The sequence below is a fragment of the Phoca vitulina genome, unplaced genomic scaffold, assembly GCF_004348235.1.
Source record: "Phoca vitulina isolate PV1807 unplaced genomic scaffold, GSC_HSeal_1.0 scaffold16, whole genome shotgun sequence".
Taxonomy (NCBI): Eukaryota; Metazoa; Chordata; class Mammalia; order Carnivora; family Phocidae; genus Phoca; species Phoca vitulina.
In genome coordinates this window covers 6,776,111-6,796,358 of record NW_022589719.1, presented here as the reverse complement: position 1 = coordinate 6,796,358, position 20,248 = coordinate 6,776,111, and the positions used below count along the sequence as shown (strand labels likewise).

Here is a 20,248-nt window from a genome sequence, read left to right as displayed (position 1 = left end):
ATGTTTATTTATGCTTTAGATTGACTTTAAAATACTTTATTGTATGTCATCTAGCTGCACCTCCATCCCAATGGGATTGTATTAAATCTAAAATGTTTGGGGGAAGAATTGACATCTTTGTAAGCTTTCTGTCTAGCAATAGCATTTTTCTATTTAGTAGTATCATGTTTTCTATCCTAGATGTTAATTACACTCACATCTTCCTCCTTCAGCTTTTCCTCCTCCCCCTTCTTCTACTTTTCCTTTTTCTTTCTTCTCCTTTCTATGGTATTATGAATGGGATGCTTTCTCCATAGTATCTTCTAAAGCATTTATTATCAAAGTGGAAAACCTATAGTTTCTCTGTTTTGTTTTGTAGAGAGCACATATCTGGCCATTTACCCAACCCTTGTTGGTTCTCAAAATTCTAATTGGTTTTCTTTTAGTGAGCGCCTGAAAATACTGAGTTTTATCACCTCCTTATTCTTAAATATTCTTCTAATTTGGGTTGTTAGTTCTCCATATGCTTTACTTTTTCTCTTACTTTCATAACTTTTTTCTTTTTCTCTGCACACTTCAAGAACTCAAGTTTACTCTTGATGTTACTTTGAGTTCTTCACAAAGTAAATTTCTTAACAATCATGATTTTAATCCTGCGATTGTATTTTGTTCCTTACATTTTATTATATAAATTCAATCCTACAGCAAAATTTAAAGACGTTTGCCATAAATTCTCATATATGTATATATATATATATATATATATATATACCCCTTAGATTCTCCATTAATATTGTCCTAATCTTGCTTTTTCATATATCCATCCAGCTCCCTATCCATCCATTAATATATCATATATTTGATACATTTAAAAGTAAATTGCAGATATTAGTGTATTTCCCCCTAATTATTTTAGCATACACATTATTAACTAGAATTGAATACTTGTTTAAAACTTTTTATGTAAAATCTACCTACAATAAAATAGACAAATGGTAAGTATACATTTGCTGAGTTTTGACAAATGCATATACCTGTGTAACTCAACCACTAAAGATAAAAATCATCATTACCTTGCAGAGTTCTCGCTTATTACAGTTAATCCTTCTGCCACCCCCCCCAGCACGGGACAAGTACTATTCTGATATTTTCCACCATAGATTAGTTTTACCTCTCCTAGAATGTCATATACATGGAATCACACAGTACACGCTGTTTTTTTTTTCTAAGACTCCTTTCACTCAGCATGTTTTTGTTTATGAGATTTATCCATGTTGTTTTGTATATCAGTAGTTCATCCCTTTTTATTTCTGAATAGTATGACAGTGTATGGATATACCACAGTTTTTTAAACTTCTAATTCTGTTGATGGACCTAGGGTGTTTCATTTGAGTTTATAATGAATAAAGGAGCTATGAATTCTCTTGTACAAGTCTTTTTGTGAACATATTTTCATTTCTATTTGGTAAATACTTAGGAGTGGAAGTGCTTGGTCAATTACCATTTTTAATTTCTTTATAGTCCTTTCTTAGCTCACTTGGACCCATTTTCATCTAAATTTATTGGTGTTGCACCCTATCTTGCCATTTTTCACCTCACTTGCTTTCTCTTGACCTGAAGTTGTTTGTTTCATTGAGTCTATGTGTTTTTGCATCATATTAAAATTGCTAAACAGTTTCTAAATACGTTTTTTTCTGCTTCCTAAGGTAAATTATTTCTAGAAAGTATACTGTGTATTTCAGATTTTAGGTTAATATATTCATTCCTTTGGTGATATTCTGCATGGATCCTGCATTTCTCTTTTTTTCTACTTACGCTTGAACAAGGAGAGATCAATGCTGATCACATGTTTGTTAACTAGGTAGGTGAATTGCCTTGATTCTACTCACTATCTTGCACAATGGATTAAAGCTAATAGCAGGTGAATGGGCATTACTTCCAGTACAATTCTCAATTTCTAAAAGATATTCAGAAATATGTTGGATGACAGTAGAAATTTCTTTTATGCCTATGGTTTATTGTCTGATCCTCTGAGCTGATGTAACACTTGGAAAATCCATAGCATTTGCTGCAACTCTGGAACTTTCTCTCCTTCCCACATTTACTGCTTTGTTTGAGGTGCCATACACTCCAGGTCTCTATGGAACTGCCACCAATTTCCCCTAAATTTCCTGCCTCGATGGTTTCTATTGATTGTGATCTGGTGGAAGTATAATGTTTGGGGGAGAGGAGGAATGAATCAATTCTCTGGTCAGCACAAAAAAGTAGAACCTCTGGATTGAGAGATGACTGCCTAGAGTTTCATTTAACATATAACTGTTGGCCCAGCAGAAGGGAAGTCTGTAGTGGACAGAAAACATGTCTTTTGTTATTTTTTTCAGGTAGGCAGAGTTCTCCTTATTCATGAAGCAGTTCAGAATCAGGGCAAACATTGTTTTTTGCAGTCCAGTCTATCCTCTTTAAAGATAATGAGAATAATTTTAGAATTCCAAAATGTTTTGATTGATCAAACTTGGTTTTTAGTGTTGTTGTGAGCTTCCTTATTTTTCTGGCTTATTGAGAAGTTGGAAAATATTGCATTGAAAGTTGCTAGCATAATTTCATTTTTTTAAAAATTTTTTATTGTTATGTTAATCCCCATACATTACATCATTAGTTTTAGATTTAGTGTTCCATGATTCATTGTTTGTGCATAACACCCAGTGCTCCATGCAGAACGTGCCCTCCTCAATACCCATCACCAGGCTAACCCATCCTCCCAACCCCCTCCCCTCTAGAACCCTCAGTTTGTTTTTCAGAGTCCATCGTCTCTCATGGTTCTTCTCCCCCTCCGATTTCCCCCCCTTCATTCTTCCCCTCCTGCTACATTCTTCTTCTTCTTTTTTTCTTTCTTAACATATATTGCATTATTTGTTTCAGAGGTACAGATCTGAGATTCAACAGTAGCATAATTTCATTTTAAGAGTGAGTTCCTGAGGGGCGCCTGGGTGGCTCAGTCGTTAAGCGTCTGCCTTCGGCTCAGGTCATGATCCCAGGGTCCTGGGATCGAGCCCTGCATGGGGCTCCCTGCTCGGCGGGAAGCCTGCTTCTCCCTCTCCCACTGCCCCTGCTTATGTTCCCTCTCTCGCTGTGTCTCTCTCTGTCAAATAAATAAATAAAATCTTTAAAAAAAAAAGTGAGTTCCTGATAATAAATATCATGAATATCATGTACTAAACTTGAAATATAATAATAATAATAATAATAATAGCAAACACACAGTACTTTCTATGTACCAGGCACAGCTGGATGCATTATTCATGTGTAATCTATTCCTAGCATGTGAGATCTTTGGGACAGGAATCAGGTGCTGACTTGATAGCTCTGGCACCGGTAAAGTGCCTGACATACGGTCTGGACTCCGTACTATGACATGTCATGTTGGGAACTGAGGTAGATATTTAGCTGAGAGATAATTTCAAACAGAATAAACAAAATCGTTTTCCCTCCATTTCTGTCACTGTGTCTCTGTCTATATTTCCAACTCTTCATCTCTTTCTCCATCTCTTATTTAGTTTAGGGATTATAATGGGAAATTAATGCAATTTTAAGATGATTTTTAAACAAAGATATATAAAAACAATTCTTTTCTTAAAGGTGGTTTAAAAGAACTCGTCATCTTAAAAAGATGACAAGAGGCGTCTGCTTCTTCACTCAGCAAGCTCCCTTGGTCCTGGACGCCCTGCATGAGAAGCCTCAGGGCCCATACTCTGATGGCCCTTGAGGCCTTCCCACATAGATATGTAAACAAATAAATCATTTTGCAATATACTCAGGGCCAGAAGGATGGTATCAATAAAGCACTAAAGAAAAAGATTAGAAAAACTTTCCAGAGTTGCAAATGGCATGAGGTAAAATGTATAGATACTTAGCCATCTTTTTTTTTTTTTTGGATCAAATAATACAATGTTTATTTACATAAATCATAAATTTTGGCCTTTCATAAAGCTGAAAGACTCACATTTTTGTTAGATACTTTTTTTTTTTATTATGTTATGTTAATCACCAAACATTACATCATTAGTTTTAGATGTAGTGTTCCATGATTCATTGTTTGTGCATAACACCCAGTGCTCCATGCAGAACATGCCCTCTTTAATACCCATCACCAGGCTAACCCATCCTCCCACCCCCCTCCCCTCTAGAACACTCAGTTTGTTAGCCATCTTAAAGATGAAGAACTATTTGAATCCCAGAAAGGTTAGTAACTTCTTCAGCTAACTTTTGATGAGTGGTCAAACTGCAATTACTTCCCACTAATGGAGCCTGGATTAGTCTAGACCAGTGCCTTTTCCACATTTTCATGTTGTGTCCACATGATGGCCCTCTTCCTGAATCCTGGAGAGAAAACCCCTAGAGGCTGGCTTCCAGCTCCTTTTGCCTGACCTGGAACGAAGCCTCCCACATGTCCCTCTTGGGGCTTGCGATGGCTGAATGGCCAGGACAGTTCTCACTGAGATCCTTCCAAAAGGGCTTGCCTCAGAAACTGTCCTGGACAGGAGCTCAAGAAACCCCTCAAAGCCAGCTTGGACCATGGTCATGAGCTTGTTTTCTTTCAGGTCTCTTGTTTGGCGTGCTGTGTACCTCCATGGCTGTGGCTGCATCCCTCATGGGAGGCGTCGTGCAGGTAATGAAAGAGAAAAAAGACACCTTTGATTTCAGAGCAGCTCTTTACCCACTTTCTTTGCTAATGCTTTGCCTGTTCCTCCAAGCACTGTATGCTGAGACTCCCAGATACCGGGTCCGAATTAAACATACATGTAAAGTTTCAACTGAAATTACTTTCAGAAGGAGAAACTATTAAAAACCAGTAATGGAAATCAGTGACATGGGACACTGTAATTAAATTAGAAGCCCTTTTAAAATCCAGATCTGAGAATATATGATCCTGAAATAAAAGTAGAAGTGATTATTATAATAGCAAAAAAAATCAGAACAATTGCTATTAATGGAAGAGTTACTATGTTCCAGGTACCATCTCAGATGTATTACTTCATTTAATCACTTCTCCCAGGGTATTATGATTCATGGACTGACTTTACAGATGAAGAAACTAAGAAGTAGAGAGGTGAGGGGATTGTCCCAGAGTCACAGAGTTAAGGAGTGAGGGAGCCCACCTCTACCTGCCTCCCATCTGTCCAACTCCCATTTCCAGAAAAGGATGATGCTAGAAGGAGCCTCAAGGATAATCTGTTTCAGCATCTTCATTTTGGAGATGATTATAGAAAAGAGTGAACATATCCTGCTCAGGTTCTCACAGCCGATCAGTGGCTGAGTTTACATCCCTTGTCTCCCGAGCCACCTCTCTTCCCTCCGCAAATCACCCACCTCTCAAAACAACAGCAGAAAAGCCCATCTTCTCATTCTGCTTTGGCCCTCTCCATCCCACGTGTATCTTTGCATCATTTCAACATCCTTTATATTATCTTGGCATGGCATAGGTTTTCCAATAAATGTTGCATCAACAAAGAAATGCATAAGGGTGCATGAGGAGTAATCACTTACTTTTATAGAATGCATTTTAGTTTGCAGAGCTGTGCATCTTCCTTGATCCTTCCAACGATGACTTATGCAGATTCTGTTCTTCCCATTTTGAGCTTCAGGGAGTGGGTCAGGGAGACTGAGGGACACGGTAATTCAGTTGTCTACATAAGAGTCTTTGGGACTGGAAATCCGGTGCCCTCTCCAGTAAGCTAGGAACTTACTGTTTCATCACAGATGCTTGATAATCTCTTCCCAGTTTTGGGGGTACTTTGATGTTTGCCCATCCACACAGTGGAACTGGCAGTTTTAGTGACCTCAGCAGCTTTCCCAGGGACCACATTTCCAAGTTGACTCTGAGGCATTGGGCCCCATTGCTTCCTCCCCTTATCCCAACATTTACTATTAAGAAAGTATCATGGCGTTGAATTTAGTGAATATTTAAATCTCTATTTTGTTGTCTCCCAGAAATGTTTGCCTTTTAATCTTATTTCCAATTGTGGTAGGAAGGGCTTTAGAATAGACAAGGACCCCTCCAAGACTGGTATAAAGTAAAACTGACTGTGAAGAGGGAATGACTGTGAATGATGTTCTCATCTGCTTGTCCCACTGCTTATCTGCTGGGCCCACTTTCTTGATTGTTTACAATGTAGGCCCCACAGTTCACACAGTTTAGGAGATGCTGTTTGGCAACAGATGGCAATTCTGAGTTCTGGTTTCCTAGAGATATTGTCTATAGGATGGCCCTCTCCTTTCCTTGAATATGTCTGATTTAACAGGTACAGAAAAGCACTTATAATTCCCCTATTTAATTTTACAAACAGCTTTGCTGTATTGAACATAATGGGACATTCATGTTCAGGTTTCACAGATGGGAAGACTGAAGCCTAAGTCCTGTGCACGTGAGGAATAGAGCCAGGTTTAATTTCATGTTCACAAAGCCATCCCATACTCATGGTATGTGTTTGTGGGTGGTGCTAGGGGCGGGCAGCTTGAATCCTCTTCAACAAAGGTCTTTTTACTGTTCTAGCTTAGGACTTTATAAAGTGTGTTCTGAAGACTTTCATCCTGTGAAATACTCTAAGAAAGCAAGTTTCCAATGTTAGAGACATTTGGGAAATGCTCTACACTGCATTCCCCTCTTAGAAATCCACAGCCGTTTTAGCATATTGAAGGCCCTGGGAAGTCCCAAAATAAAGAAACCTGTCTCACTTTATTTTTTATTTTTATTTTTTAAAGTTTTACTTCTTTAAGTAATCTCTATACCCAACATGGGGCTTGAACTCATGACCCTGAGCTCAAGAGCTGCATGTTCTTCCAACTGAACCAGCCGAGCATCCCCTTTTTACTTTAAATATGTGACTATAGACCATATGTGGGAGGGCAGGGGGTGGTGGTGGTGGTGGCAGAAATAGGGGGAAGGGGCAGATAGAAGCAGCAGAGATCACCCGTTAACTAGTGATTTGCAGAGCTCCCTTTGGGAAAGGCCATTCTATCCATTATGCTTCTATTTTAATGATTATCATCTAGTTCTGCTAAGGGCTGTGATGACTTCCCAGCACGTTCTTATCTTAACTTAAGAAAGTGCTTTCTGGGTCCCCAAACAGTCCAACAATCAAATGGCATGCCTCAGGAACCAGAGAGCTCACTAACAGGGTAGGTAATAACAATAAGATAATAATAATAGTGGATAACACTTGAAACTAATGTAACACTGTATGCTAACTAACTGGAATTAAAATTAAAACTTAAGAAAAAGAAACAAAGGATAATAGTAGATAACATTTGGGGGGTACTTATTATGTGCTCCTGAATGCTTAGTCACTATTCTGGCCTTTCTCAGATTCCACATTGAACAATCACAAGAAAACCCAGGAAGCGGGCATTGTGATCCCCACTTGATATATGAGAAAGCTAAGGCACAGCAAGGCAACCCCCCCAAACATATGTTCTTAGCCATCACCCCCTGCTTACAGGAGCGACTTATGTGAGATTTGCCCACTGAGGAAAAAGCTGTTGGATGAGCTTTCAGCCTTCCTCCAATTGAACCTGCTTAAGAACAATAACAAAAAGAAAGATAAAAATTAAAATTAGTTTAGTTGTGTAAATTACAGAAATATATATTTTCAAAAACCAGAAACTATTGGATTTTTTTTTTCTTTCTATCATGTGAAGACCCTTTTTTTTTCCAGAAGCATATTGGCTGATGACTTTTTAAGAGATTGTTAATGTTTTTTCCTCCACTGGGGGACATAAATGCCTTATCTAAGCGTATTGATTCTCCCATATAATAACTAGTAAATTAGCTTCCAAATTCAGCAACCATGGCAACTATGAATTCATGCTATCAATCAACAGAGGAAATGTCAAGAATATTAAATTAAGTATTGACTTTGGAGAAGAGTATTGACTTTAATCTTATCTGCCTCCTTCTTGTCAAAGATCCATTTGTGGTATTGACTTCATAAAAAATTAACCTGGAAAAACAAACATAACAATGCATTGCAGCTCATCCTTCTAGAGAAAAAAAATTACATTACAGATGGAGGGCACTTGATGGCCTCTTGGTCCTATCTATTTTTCATAAAGAAGACTCTCTGAAATAGAATGTATCTGAATTAATAACAGAAGGTTCACCAAATCATAGTAATGAGAGGCAGGGCCAAAGTTAGAATCCAAATATTCTGACTATTAGTGATGGAATCTTTCAAGAACTCTTTTTTCCTTAAACAATAGGAGGAGGCCATCAGGAGGGTTTGTGTTCTTGACTTTTTTTTTTTTCTGTAGACTTCCTTTAGGAGAGAAAATGTAGGTTTTACAGCCAAACAAACCTAGATTGTATCTCTTAAATCTTACCTTTCCCATTTTCTAAATGGAATTATACCTTTAATATGTTTTCCGTCAGTGCAGTTTTCTCATCTATAAAATTCAGTTAGTGATACCTACTAAACAGGGTAATTGTGAGGATGAATGAAGTCATTTATCTTGAGTGCTGGTAGTTCATCTTAACTATCTGGCACGTTGGTGGTGCCTGACAAACGTAAGGTATATATAGGATCTTTAGAGCATCCTATTCTCAATTGTTGATCTAAGAGATCTACAGTTGCATTGATAGAACAAGATAGGGGCTGCACTGCAGGATAGCTAGCTGTGTGTGTGTGTGTGTGTGTGCGTGTGCACACACACACATGTATGGCACTTGCACACACTTACATGCATATCAGTGCATGTGTATGTCCAAGACTCTTGGAAGGCCATAGAAAAGGCTACAGGTCAATAGAAAATTAGTTTAATGAAAACTCCTTATCAATTCAGTGGGCTCAATAACAGAGGCTAAGAGATATGGAAATGCTTTGTCAAACTCCCTCAATTTTCAAAGAGAATAGAGCTGTAAAAATGAGAGATGAGATATGGAGTGTCCAGTGGCCTCCCCGTCATGTCCTAACTTAATGCTTCAACATCCTTGAGGTGTTCTGGGTGAGATGGTGGGAGTGGGGTAATCTATTATTATCAAAATGATAGAATTGTTCAAACTAAGTTAGAATAGGTGATCAGTCATGTAAGATATGAAACATTAGTTACAGATATATTTATTTGGTACATTATAAAAAGAAAGGTTTTTTTTTTGACAAGATAGAAAATGTAAGCAAATCAATGAGTTCCACCTTAAGGAAAAACTACTTCTACCAAATCCAAATTTCCTGTGTGTATGTATATACATGCACACACACAAAAACACACAAATGTATGTTTGTATGTATTTTTATTATTTTATATAGTGCTTATCTCCCCAGAAGGGAAAAATGGCTTCCAGAAAGCACATGATTAATGAGTTCCACCATCAGGATTAGGACTAAATTTTATCCCGAGTCTAAGAAAGAGTGATCCCAGGCGACCATGGATTCAGGGGAGTGGGCGCATTGATCTGATCTGTCTTGTTCCACAGGCTGCTCTCAGCATCCATGGCATGTGCGGGGGACCAATGCTGGGCTTGTTCCTTCTGGGAATCTTGTTCCCTTTTGTGAACTGGAAGGTAAGGATCCTGCATGTCTCTCCATGATTCCCAGCTAAAACTGAAGCCCAACTTGTTGGGATGAGCACTGGATGAATCACTAAATTCTACCCCTGAGACCAATAAACTACTATGTGTTAACTAACTTGAATTTAAATTAAAAAATAAGTAAAATAAAAGCTCCTGGATCTACCTTTCCAATTGTTTGAAAAATAAAAATAAAATAAATAAAACTGAAGCCCAGCCATTTTCTCTCTCTTCCCACTTCTTGGAAAGGCCATTTCTCTGTACCAGGAAAAAAAATGGTGGCTATTTTCCATAGTAGAAATAAACTAAACTCCTATCTCTGACTTCAGTGAAGCCTTCTTAGAGACAGGAAACAAGGAAAGTAAGAGTTGAACACGAAGTACAGATGTCATGGCATCAAAGTTGACTCTTTAGGGTTTAAATTGTCCTCCCTAAATTCAGGGCCCACAAAATGAAATTTAAAATATATACTGAATTCAGGAAAAATTTAGGTTAAAAAAATTTTGAAAACTTAAAAAACTATGTGAATTTCATTTTTTCCATATTTCACCTAAGGTTATCACAAATTTAATTAACTTAATTAACTAATTTAAGAAAGGGAGAGTAAACAATCCTGGTATATTCTGATCTCACAAGCTAATAGTATATCTTTAAGTAAATGTTGGTTGGATGACTTATAATAAATATAAATCAAAATGAACATTTATTTGGAAAAATAGTAACTCTTTAAAATAGCTTAAAACTCATAATTTTCTCAATCTAGCAAAATTGTCATTTTTTTTTTTACTTATTGCTGTCCATACATTTACATGCATATATTTTTAGAAAGTCTTTAGACTACAAAAAAAAAAAGAAAGTCTTTTGACTACAAAAAACCTGACTGCATATTGTTTAAATACTGTAGGATGCTCGATGAAGCCTGAGTCACATGATCTATCTAATTAGGTCTCTGCAGCTATCTGACCCTTGCTGACCTCTATTCTAGATAAATCTTTCAGAGCTAGGTAAAGAGCATGGATAGGTAGGGAGCATTTGGTAATTTGTAGTGCTTCCCTTACAGTCTTATTTGTTTTATTTTATTTTATTTTAATTAATTTATTTATTTATTTTTAAAGATTTTATTTATTTATTTGACAGAGAGAGAGCACAAGTAGGCAGAGTGACAGGCAGATGGAGAGGGAGAAACAGGCTCTCCGCTGAGCAGGGAGCCGGATGTGGGGCTCGATCCCAAGACCCCAGGATCATGACCTGAGCCGAAAGCAGCCGCTTAATGGACTGAGCCACCCAGGCACCCCCAGTCTTATTTGTTTTAATTAACTTTTCTGATATTGAGTTTGACAAGGATAACTATGTTTTGGGGAGATGATATGAGGGAAGGCAATATCCTGGCCATAAAAAAACTAATAATGAGCTATATAATATATAACATCTTTGTCCTTCTACACATTAACTTATTATCTATGTTAGTGAATTGTGGTCCTTCTATTTAGTTCAGAAAACCACCTTGTTCCAGGTAAAGGAAAGTAAACATTACAAATTTGGGTTACCTCCCCCCTTGTCACTGTCCATGGCTGATACTACTAATCAGTCACGGTTCTCTTTCCACAGAACGTGGATACAAACCCAGAATCCTTCTCAGGATGGCTTTCTAGGCAGCTACTGTAAATCACTGAGGGTTGAACCTCCTGCTGAAATCCATTCACCCTTTACTGGTAGGCCAGGGGATAGCAAACTACACCCCTCAAGCCAAATCTAGCCAGCATCCAGTTTTCGGTAAGGCATGCAAGCTTAAAATGGTTTTGACGTTTTTAAGTGGTTGGAAAAAATTAAAAGAAGACAGTATTTCATGACCCACAAATATATGAAATTCACATTTCGGTGCCCATAAACAGTTTTACTGGTCATAATTATTCTCCGTTGTTTACATATTGTGTATGGCTGTTTTTGTGCTATAGGGCAGAACTAAGTAGTTGTGACAGACATTGGATGGCCCACGAAGCCTAAAATATTTCCTAGCTGGCTGTTTGTAATAGAAGTTTGCAGACCCCTGGTCTAGACCAAGGCACAAGTATTTGAATCATATACATTGCTTTAGTTTCCCCAAACAATAATGAACAAAACATTCCAGTCCTCTTATCAGAAAAGTATTTTCCTGGATAAATAAACTAACAAGTTATTTTCTCTGATGGAGAAGGCTCAGCTGTCCAGCAGAGACTGGGAGCATCCAGATTTATTCTCCAGTTCTGGTCACTGCCAGAGTGCTCTATCTCCTATGCAGGAGAAATGACTCAATTACTCATTGACTTTTCACTGTTTATCAAGGAATATAACCCTTAAATGACAAGACTAGTAAATATGCTTGCTAGTATTTAGACTCAAACAAAAACTCCAAGCTTGTGAGCCAGGGTCTCTGCCAGAATCACTTGGGAAGAGATATGGGAGACAACTAATTGCTGTCAATGAAAAACGACCACTTTGTCTCCAGTTTCTGAGGTTTTCCTGTCAAGCTTCTGAAACTCTTCTACTGGGAACTGAAGTCTCAACAGGTGTTTTTTTCCCTTCAGTTTTGAGATATAATTGGCATATGAAACTGTATAAGTTTAAGAAGTTCAGAATAATGAATTGACTTATATATAGTGAAATAATTACCACATTAAATTTACCATATCATACAGATAAAAAAAGAAAAAGAAAAATTTTTTTCTTCGATGAGAACTTTTAGTATGTACTCTCTTAACTTTCGTGTATATCATACAGTAGTGTTAACTATAGTCATCATGTTGTACATCTCTCAACAGATTAAATGGTAAGAAGAAGCTAAAAGGAGGGGAAAAAATTCCTGCTAGAAATCTAAAAATAGTGACCATTATGACATTCTCCAATGTTTTCATTGAAGGAACAAGTGACTCCTAAATAAAATTGCATTGTGGGGGTTGGAAAAAAGGCAGTTTGGGTGGGCTGTTTACAGCCCATGTGGCCAAGACTTGGGATGGATAATAAGAATCTCTGAGGCATGGACTCTTCATCTCCTTTTACTTTCAACAGCTTTGTTAAATCTCTCCTTGACTTCTTCTTTCCTTTCATCAAGGGTGCATTAGGTGGCCTGCTGACTGGAATCACCTTGTCATTTTGGGTGGCCATTGGAGCCTTTGTCTACCCTGCACCAGACTCTAAGACATGGCCCCTGCCTTTATCCACAGACCATTGTGTCCCATCAAATGTAACAGAGTCAGTGCCTACAGTGCTACCTAGCAGGTATGTGGACCTTGAAGATGGTGTTCAGTCCCAGGGAGTGCGTAACCAGGATAGAGGGAGATGCATTCTCCAGGGAAAAGTCCAACGAGCCAGATCTTGCTTTCCTATGAGAATTGCGCCAGGCTGTGCCCAGCATTGAAGAGTGCCGTGCAGGGCTGTTGAATGTTCCGCAGATATCCATTACCCTCATCCCGGGATTCACAAGAGTGAACTCAGCAAAAACATTAATCGGAAGTCTAAGTGCAAAACAGGAGAAGTAGTGGAGGGTTTGAAAATAGGTGAGTGGATATGAAGATCAGAGATGGTGCCCTTGAAAGAGTAAAGGACCTGAGTAGAATAGGTTTGTGGGCAATGAGAAGAATGGTTGTGGACATACGCAGCTGGGGACACTGATGTGAACTGGCAGCTTCTAGATCAAACTCAACGGGGTTTAACAAAAGATTTTCCTTCTCTTTCTGGCTGGAATAGGTCATTTAAGATACCAAGACACAGGAGATAACACGGTATAGGGAGAAGACCACGGCCTTTGAAATCAGAAATGCCTAGGTTTGGATGTGGGTTTTACCATTTATCCACTCTATGTCTGCACAAGTTAGTAACTTGTCACTTCTTGAATTCTCAAGTCTTTGAAAGAAAAATGAGGGTAATAATCCTTACTTTGCTGGTGTTTTGAGAGGATTAAATGAGAGAAGATATATATAGCCCGTAGCACTGTCCCTGACTTTAATAAATGCACAACCTCACACTCTCATTGTTTGTAGAAACAAATCTAAGAAATGTGGGATAGCTCCTTAACTCTGCATATCAGCTGGAAAAATTATTATGGGCTGTGCTGAGGGATGAAGTAGGTAGAGCTGCATCCTAGAACTGTCCTGGCTACATAGTCTATGAGCACTCCATTATGTTGCTTCCACTTGCCTCTGAGTTTCAATTAGTTTAGAACCATTCCATTCCATAAATCTTACAAATAATGCCAACCTATTATAGTTCCCAAGTCCACCATGTTTCTTCTCTCCTGCCTGTGCTTTTTCTATCCTCTCTTCTTAGAGTGCTAAATCCTGGCCCTAACTACATTCCTTGCTTGATTAGCTACTAATTAGTCTTTAAAAATAAGCTCAGGTATTATCTCACACATAAGCCTGGATTTGATACTCTTTTAAATGTTCCCAGAATCCTTTGCTCCTATTCCACCAAGGTGCTACCATTCCTTTATGATTGCCCATTAACTCCTCTATGTAGACGTTGTGGCTTACTCATCTTTTTATCTCCAATATCTGTCACAATTCTTGGCACTAAATCTGGGTTTAATAAATGTCTAAAGCTGCAAAGAAATGGGAGGCATGGTCCTCATTGTATCTCTCATAATTTAGTATCTACATGGCAATATTTGTAATGCAAGGATGGGTTGGATTGAGTGCAATACAAAGCACAACTAGTCTACAATTGATTCTTTAAAAAAAGAATAACCAAATGGCAAAAAATTAAAGTGTTGGAATTTTGAGAAATGCCAGGCCCTACAGTGAACTATCAGCGGTCCTCCACATCATTGCGGATCATAACATCAGAACCCATGGAAGTGCTGACACGTGCTGTTGTCCACAGACCTCCCATCGCCGATACCTGGTATTCGATCTCCTACCTTTACTACAGCACCGTGGGCTGCCTCGGATGCATTGCTGTTGGGATAATCATTAGCTTCATAACAGGTGGGTTCCATACATTCCTCTCTTTGGGGCCAAGGAAGACATGGGCTGGCCTCATGCATTGGTGGGCTAGGTGGATGGCTTACTGGAGTGATTTTGGATCCATGGCAAGAAGCCCTTCTTCCCAGAGACATATGTCTACTCTCTCCAAGCTGATATGCAAAACCATCCTCCTGATTATCATATACATATTATTATTAATATATATAACATATGTTTTTATTATTTATTTATTTGACAGAGAGAGAGGGTACAAGCAGGGGGAGCGGCAGGCAGAGGGAGAGGGAGAAGCAGACTCCCCACTGAGTGTGGAGCCTGATGTGGGGCTCGATCCCAGGACCCTGAGATCATGACCTGAGCCAAAAGCAAGAGCCAGACATATAACTGACTGAGCCACCCAGGTGCCCCAACAATATCTATTTCATGAATATTAGATATGTTTTGTAGTTTACATAAAATGTGCCTAGTACATAGAAGGTACTTACTAACAAATAAATATTAAGAGCAGTACACTTCTATTTGGTTGAATGTCTTTTGACAGAGTAACATAATGCCAGGGAATATATCATTTCAACTTCAATCTGGAGCTTTAAGAATAGATAAAATCTATTTTATCTTTAGAAAGAAATTTGAATTTGGAAAAAGCTTGTGGACAGGCACAGTGTCTGGTACATGGGAGGAATGAGATCAAGGTTATAACTGATACTCCGCTACCCCATCTAGGGACATTTAGACTAAACTGGCTATTGAATTAAAGACAGCCATTGAATGAGATTGGGTATTTGCGAACAGTTATCATTATACCAAAATTTACAAAGGTTCTAGTCAGGGAACACTGTTAGTCTTTAAATCTTGGTTTGAATATCAATGTGACTGACTCTTACTCCACAGCAGGGTTTGAAAGAATGGGACATTGGACAGGTATGTTTTAATGATTGGAAAGGAGGTGTGAGGAAAGTCTAGACTAGCTGGAGGGAATCTGAGGGTATTGCTGATTCAGGATGCTGGGGTGGAAGGAAGAAGAAACAGTAAAAATAACATTTTGAATTTTACAAATAATGACTCTGATGACCTCTAATATATCTGATGTGGCTGAAAAACTGAGTTTTCCTAGAGGAAGAAATTATGATTCATGCTATCCCTCCTGGTAACCTACAAAGTGTAAGAGTAGAGTTTTCCATAATCCATATTTAAAAATAAATATGGTATCTCTGCTTAACTCTCTATCTGTGAGTTTGCCTGACCTGACAGTTCGTGGATATTTAAAAACTATCCCCACACTCACTTTGAGCAGTTACCAATTTCTGTCTATTAACCAGTCAGGCCTATTTTCACCCTTATACTAAGAAGTGAATAACTTAGTAAGTATACAATACTTAAACCCTTAACAAAGCCTTGGAAGCATGCAATCACCTAATCCGTCTGTCCTTCTGTTAATAGGTCACCAGAGCAGCAAGGATATTCAACCACTGCTAATTAGACCGGTTTGCAATTTATTTTGCTTTTGGTCTGAAAAATACAAAAGACTGTGCTGGTGTGGTGTTCAGCATGATGGTGGGACGGAGGAGGTGAGCTGATGTGTGAACTTCTGAAAAACATACGAGCTCAAAGGGCCTCCCTTTTTGCCGATTTAGACCACCTGAAAAGTGGCTGTGAGAAAGGAAGACAATGAATGTTACAACCCGAATCTTGTCTCAACTTCAGTTAGCTAATTAGCTTCTGAGCACATAAATATGTTGATAGGTAAATGTATCTTTAGGCTGAATTGTTGGCACTGCAAGTGATCGATTTCAAAAATTCCTGTTAACCCTTCTAAAGGTGAATTCTAGGACAAACATAAAAATGAACAGTAGAAAAGGAATAAAACAGGGGTAACAGTCTAGTATCATGGTGAAAAGCACAGCCTTGAGGGTCAGCCCTGGAGAGAATCCCGGTTCCGCGTCTTACTTGCCTTGGGTAAATTGTTTAACCTCTTTGAACTTCAGCTTTTACCTGGGAACCGGGAGGAGATCATCCAGTGCCACCCAGACACAGACGTCTCTAGCTCCATGAAGTGTAAATATAGAGTCAGATGGACAGGGGGAGCTTCTTAGAGAAGCAGCAGGATGCACACCTTTCCTGTCCCACTGAGAATTGTGTTTAGGCCAGGCAGGGCTAGAGATACTCTCCAAGTATTATTAGGGCTGTAGCAGCCAAAGACCACCAGGAACAGCCTGGGGTCAGACCAAATTGAACTTGTTGACTTGATGCATCTCCGGGCGGTGGGGACCCTCCAGGGAAGCTGGCAATGCCACCCTTAACAAGAGGGGTGCTGGACGTGACTTTTGTAAGCTTTGGGTTCCCACTGAAGGATTCTGAGAGGAGTCTAAGGGGAGCTGGGAATGAAAACAAAGCTGTCTGGGGCCCATGTGGTAAGAGAGCAATAATCCCTCACGTTGTTACGGCATTTGACAACAGCAGAATCTTGGGAGACGTAACGTTTCCTGTTAAGTTTGCAAATGGTCTTATCTATGTCTGTCCTCTCGGCCTCTTTAAGTGCAGGAGTGTATTTTTTTTTTCCTTTTCTTAGTTGCGGCTTATTCACATTCTTTCAGCCACAGACATTTTGTTCTTTTAGTACTCTAGAAGACAAACTCTGCACCCATATCACATCACCTAGGTTGTTAATTGTTCTCCTTCCCCCAAACACCCTAATAACATGTATATGAAGTAAATCTGAGTGTAATAGTTACTGAAGTAAGGAGAGCACCATCGTGACAGGCGTTCAGAATGTGAAGGCAATCTATTTGGCAGAGAAAGCAGCTGATCGAGCACTGTATTGTTTGGATAAATGGATTTTTGAGGAAGTTCTAGAAGGAAATAATCAAGTTATTTACTGATTTACAGACTTATGTTCCTGGGCAAGAATTTCCTGGGATGGATGATAAATCCTGTTGATATAGGCAGCTTCTGTCCTCAAGGCTGCACTGAGAGGGGGAGGAAACACTTAGTATGTCATTCTTGGGCTCCTTCCCTGAAGAATGACATTGGGCAGCCTCTGGGGGAGTCAGCCTACAGGTCCCCCTCTTATGATCTAGAGGCCTTGCTCTTCACAGGAAGGAAGGGCACCACCACCATCTGAGACATAGGTTTGTCTCTCCTCAGGAGCTGAGACTATTACCTTACAGGGCTACAATACTAACTGACAGATACACAATATACATTTCTTCACACAATGCAAGATATATTGCAAATGCTTACTAAATTGTTCTTTCTGTTTTTATTATCATTAGAGATAGTACCTACATGGATTGAGTTATCATAGTTATCAATCAAGAAAGGCATTGCTTTCATATTTACATGTCATTTGATTCGATATCATATCATGTGATCATATATCATTTGAGGGGGAGGTGCTCAGCTACATTCTCTCCGTGTGATTTGGAATACATCAAGAGTAACTCCCTAATATGTGTCTTTTCATTTTCCTCAGGAAAACCTTGAGAATGGCAGTTCCTGGAAACAAGGGGTTGAATCTGCCTTACAGAATGGACCCAGGCAAGAAAACCTGGTCCATATTCCAGGCCATGATCCGAAGGACAAAAGCTACAGCAATATGGCGTTCGAGAAGATTACCCATTTCTAACACATGCACAAAAATATAACCCCCCCCACACACACACACACAGATACACACAGTCCACATCCTGCTTGCCTATTGGTTAGTAGACGTGTGTAGTTGTCACTGCTAGAAGACAGGGATGTCTAATGTCTATTTATACTTATTTATAACCACAAATAAAATGACTGTTCCCCTGGATATTCTCAGGACATTCTTTGGAAGACCCCAACTTTCAGGTAAGAAGAAACAGCCCACCCTTAAGTGCCCTGGCAACTTCCTCCTGGATTAAATTAGGACTGGATGTCACGGCAGTGCAAAGAGTCAGTCCCTGCTTTATGTCATATTAAACTTCAGGGTGTTTTGTTTTGTTTTATTTTGTTTTTTGGTAGTTCTTGAGCCATCACATATCTTGGAGTTCACAGGTTGAATGTGGAAGGGGGTATGCGTATTAAATGTTTCTCCATCACTGCTGATAAAATGAAGGATTGCCATCCACCCGACCCCCATATCTCACATAGATGGAGACACATTTCACAACACCCCACGTTGCAGTTGCAGTTGGGACACTTAACTACCATTAACCCCCTCACCCTGCGCCACACCCTCATACCTTGAAGTCCTCTTCCAGTCATCCCTCCTCCTACAACTGTCCCGACCAAGCCTTAGGAATAATTTTGCTCAGCACAGGAGAGGGACTGGTATATCTAGTTAGTGCAACAGTGATAACTAAATACGCTTCTATCTTTGGGCTCTTGGTGTAGTAGGTCTTTCTATCACCTTACAAAGAAAAATTGATTCTGCTCAACAGAAGTCTAGAGTCTCTCCCCAGGGCCGGGTAAAGAGGAACAAGGAATGTCCTATAGGAGACTGTTAGGATAGCATTGTGGAAAAGAACCTCGCAAATAGCTTACTGGCACACAGATTTCACTAGTCATGGGGTCTTCTTTGGCGCAAAATATCTCATCGACAGGATTTACACTGTACTGATTCAGCTCTGACGTGCAAGCTCAACATGTTCCATCAGGCTTAGGTGACAGATGAAAAGATCTATATGGTTGAATTCTCGAAAATACTTTTTAAGTTCTGGAGTAAGAGGAAACTATAGAACAAAAGTCGTTAAAAAATGGAGAGGCAGTGAAAGCTTTTTGGAAGAAGCAAAGAAACAAGATCCTGAAAAAGTAAAAAAGAACCAGTGCCACAGGGGCTAGATCAGAGGGAAGATAGTAGAAATAAGCCAGTGTCTCAGTGTCAGGTACATTAAGACAGGTGTCAGATATTTATTTTGGTGGCCAGGTGAGATCAAAGGCCTAGAAGTAGTATGTCAGCAAAATAAAAAGAAATGGTCCAAATGGGCAAGGGTAAGAAACCCCAAAGGCTATGTTGTTTAAATGTAATCCAGGAGGAGAAAACCTTAAAAGAAGCATGAGACAAGGAAAATATTATGTAACCAGTATTTGTTATTAGGGAGAGAAGATAGAAAAATGGGGAAAAATTCAATGAAGGGATTAAAAAACAGCTGGAGTTCATAAGCCACAGCCCAATACTTGCCTTCTTTCCCTCCACTCTCAATAGGAGAGGAGAATAGAGGAAGAAAAAGAGAAAATTGGGTTGTGGCTTATCAGGAAGATGAGAAAAATACATTTGGAAAAAGGAGGAAAGAAGTAAAAAGTAAAAATACATTTGGAAAAAGATCTGAAAATGAAGGAAAAAATCATGAAGATGAGAAATGTCTAAAAACATTTTTTGAGGTCCAGCAAGCTAATGAAGGTGTTGATCTAAGGATTTGCAAATTGAAAGGTGCAATTATTTTCCAAATGATTTAGTAGTTAGGACATTCCTATGAATTAGGATTTCGAGAATGTATTAGGTGAATGTTGAAATCTGGGCCAAACCTCATTGGTTTAGTTATTATCTTATGACTCGGAAGGGAAGCGACGACTCTGAGGATGAAATTTGATAAACAGTAGCCATGATATGTGTGGCTTCCCCCCACCCCGCAGAGGAATGCTTTATTGACAAATTGCTCATTATTCACTTTAAGGAAAAGATAAATCAGTTACCACCTCAGCATCCTGCCTTCTCAGCACACCCTGTCAGAGACTCTAAAGCTGGAGAAAGAACACGGAGTGGTATTCTTTCCACGGCAACAGC

The 20,248-nt window shown here is 39.1% G+C and overlaps 1 protein-coding gene across 1 annotated transcript in view; it reads left to right on the top strand.

Moving 5' to 3' along the window:
- SLC5A12 (solute carrier family 5 member 12) overlaps nucleotides 1-18,121 on the top strand; it is a 45,381-nt gene extending 27,260 nt beyond the window's left edge. Inside the window, exons 10-15 of the mRNA XM_032415103.1 lie at nucleotides 4,578-4,645; nucleotides 9,446-9,532; nucleotides 12,627-12,793; nucleotides 14,396-14,499; nucleotides 15,937-16,064; nucleotides 17,969-18,121. Coding sequence (XP_032270994.1) covers nucleotides 4,578-4,645; nucleotides 9,446-9,532; nucleotides 12,627-12,793; nucleotides 14,396-14,499; nucleotides 15,937-16,064; nucleotides 17,969-18,121 — 707 coding nt within the window. The remainder of the gene's footprint in view (nucleotides 1-4,577; nucleotides 4,646-9,445; nucleotides 9,533-12,626; nucleotides 12,794-14,395; nucleotides 14,500-15,936; nucleotides 16,065-17,968) is intronic.
- Nucleotides 18,122-20,248: the final 2,127 nt, after the last annotated feature.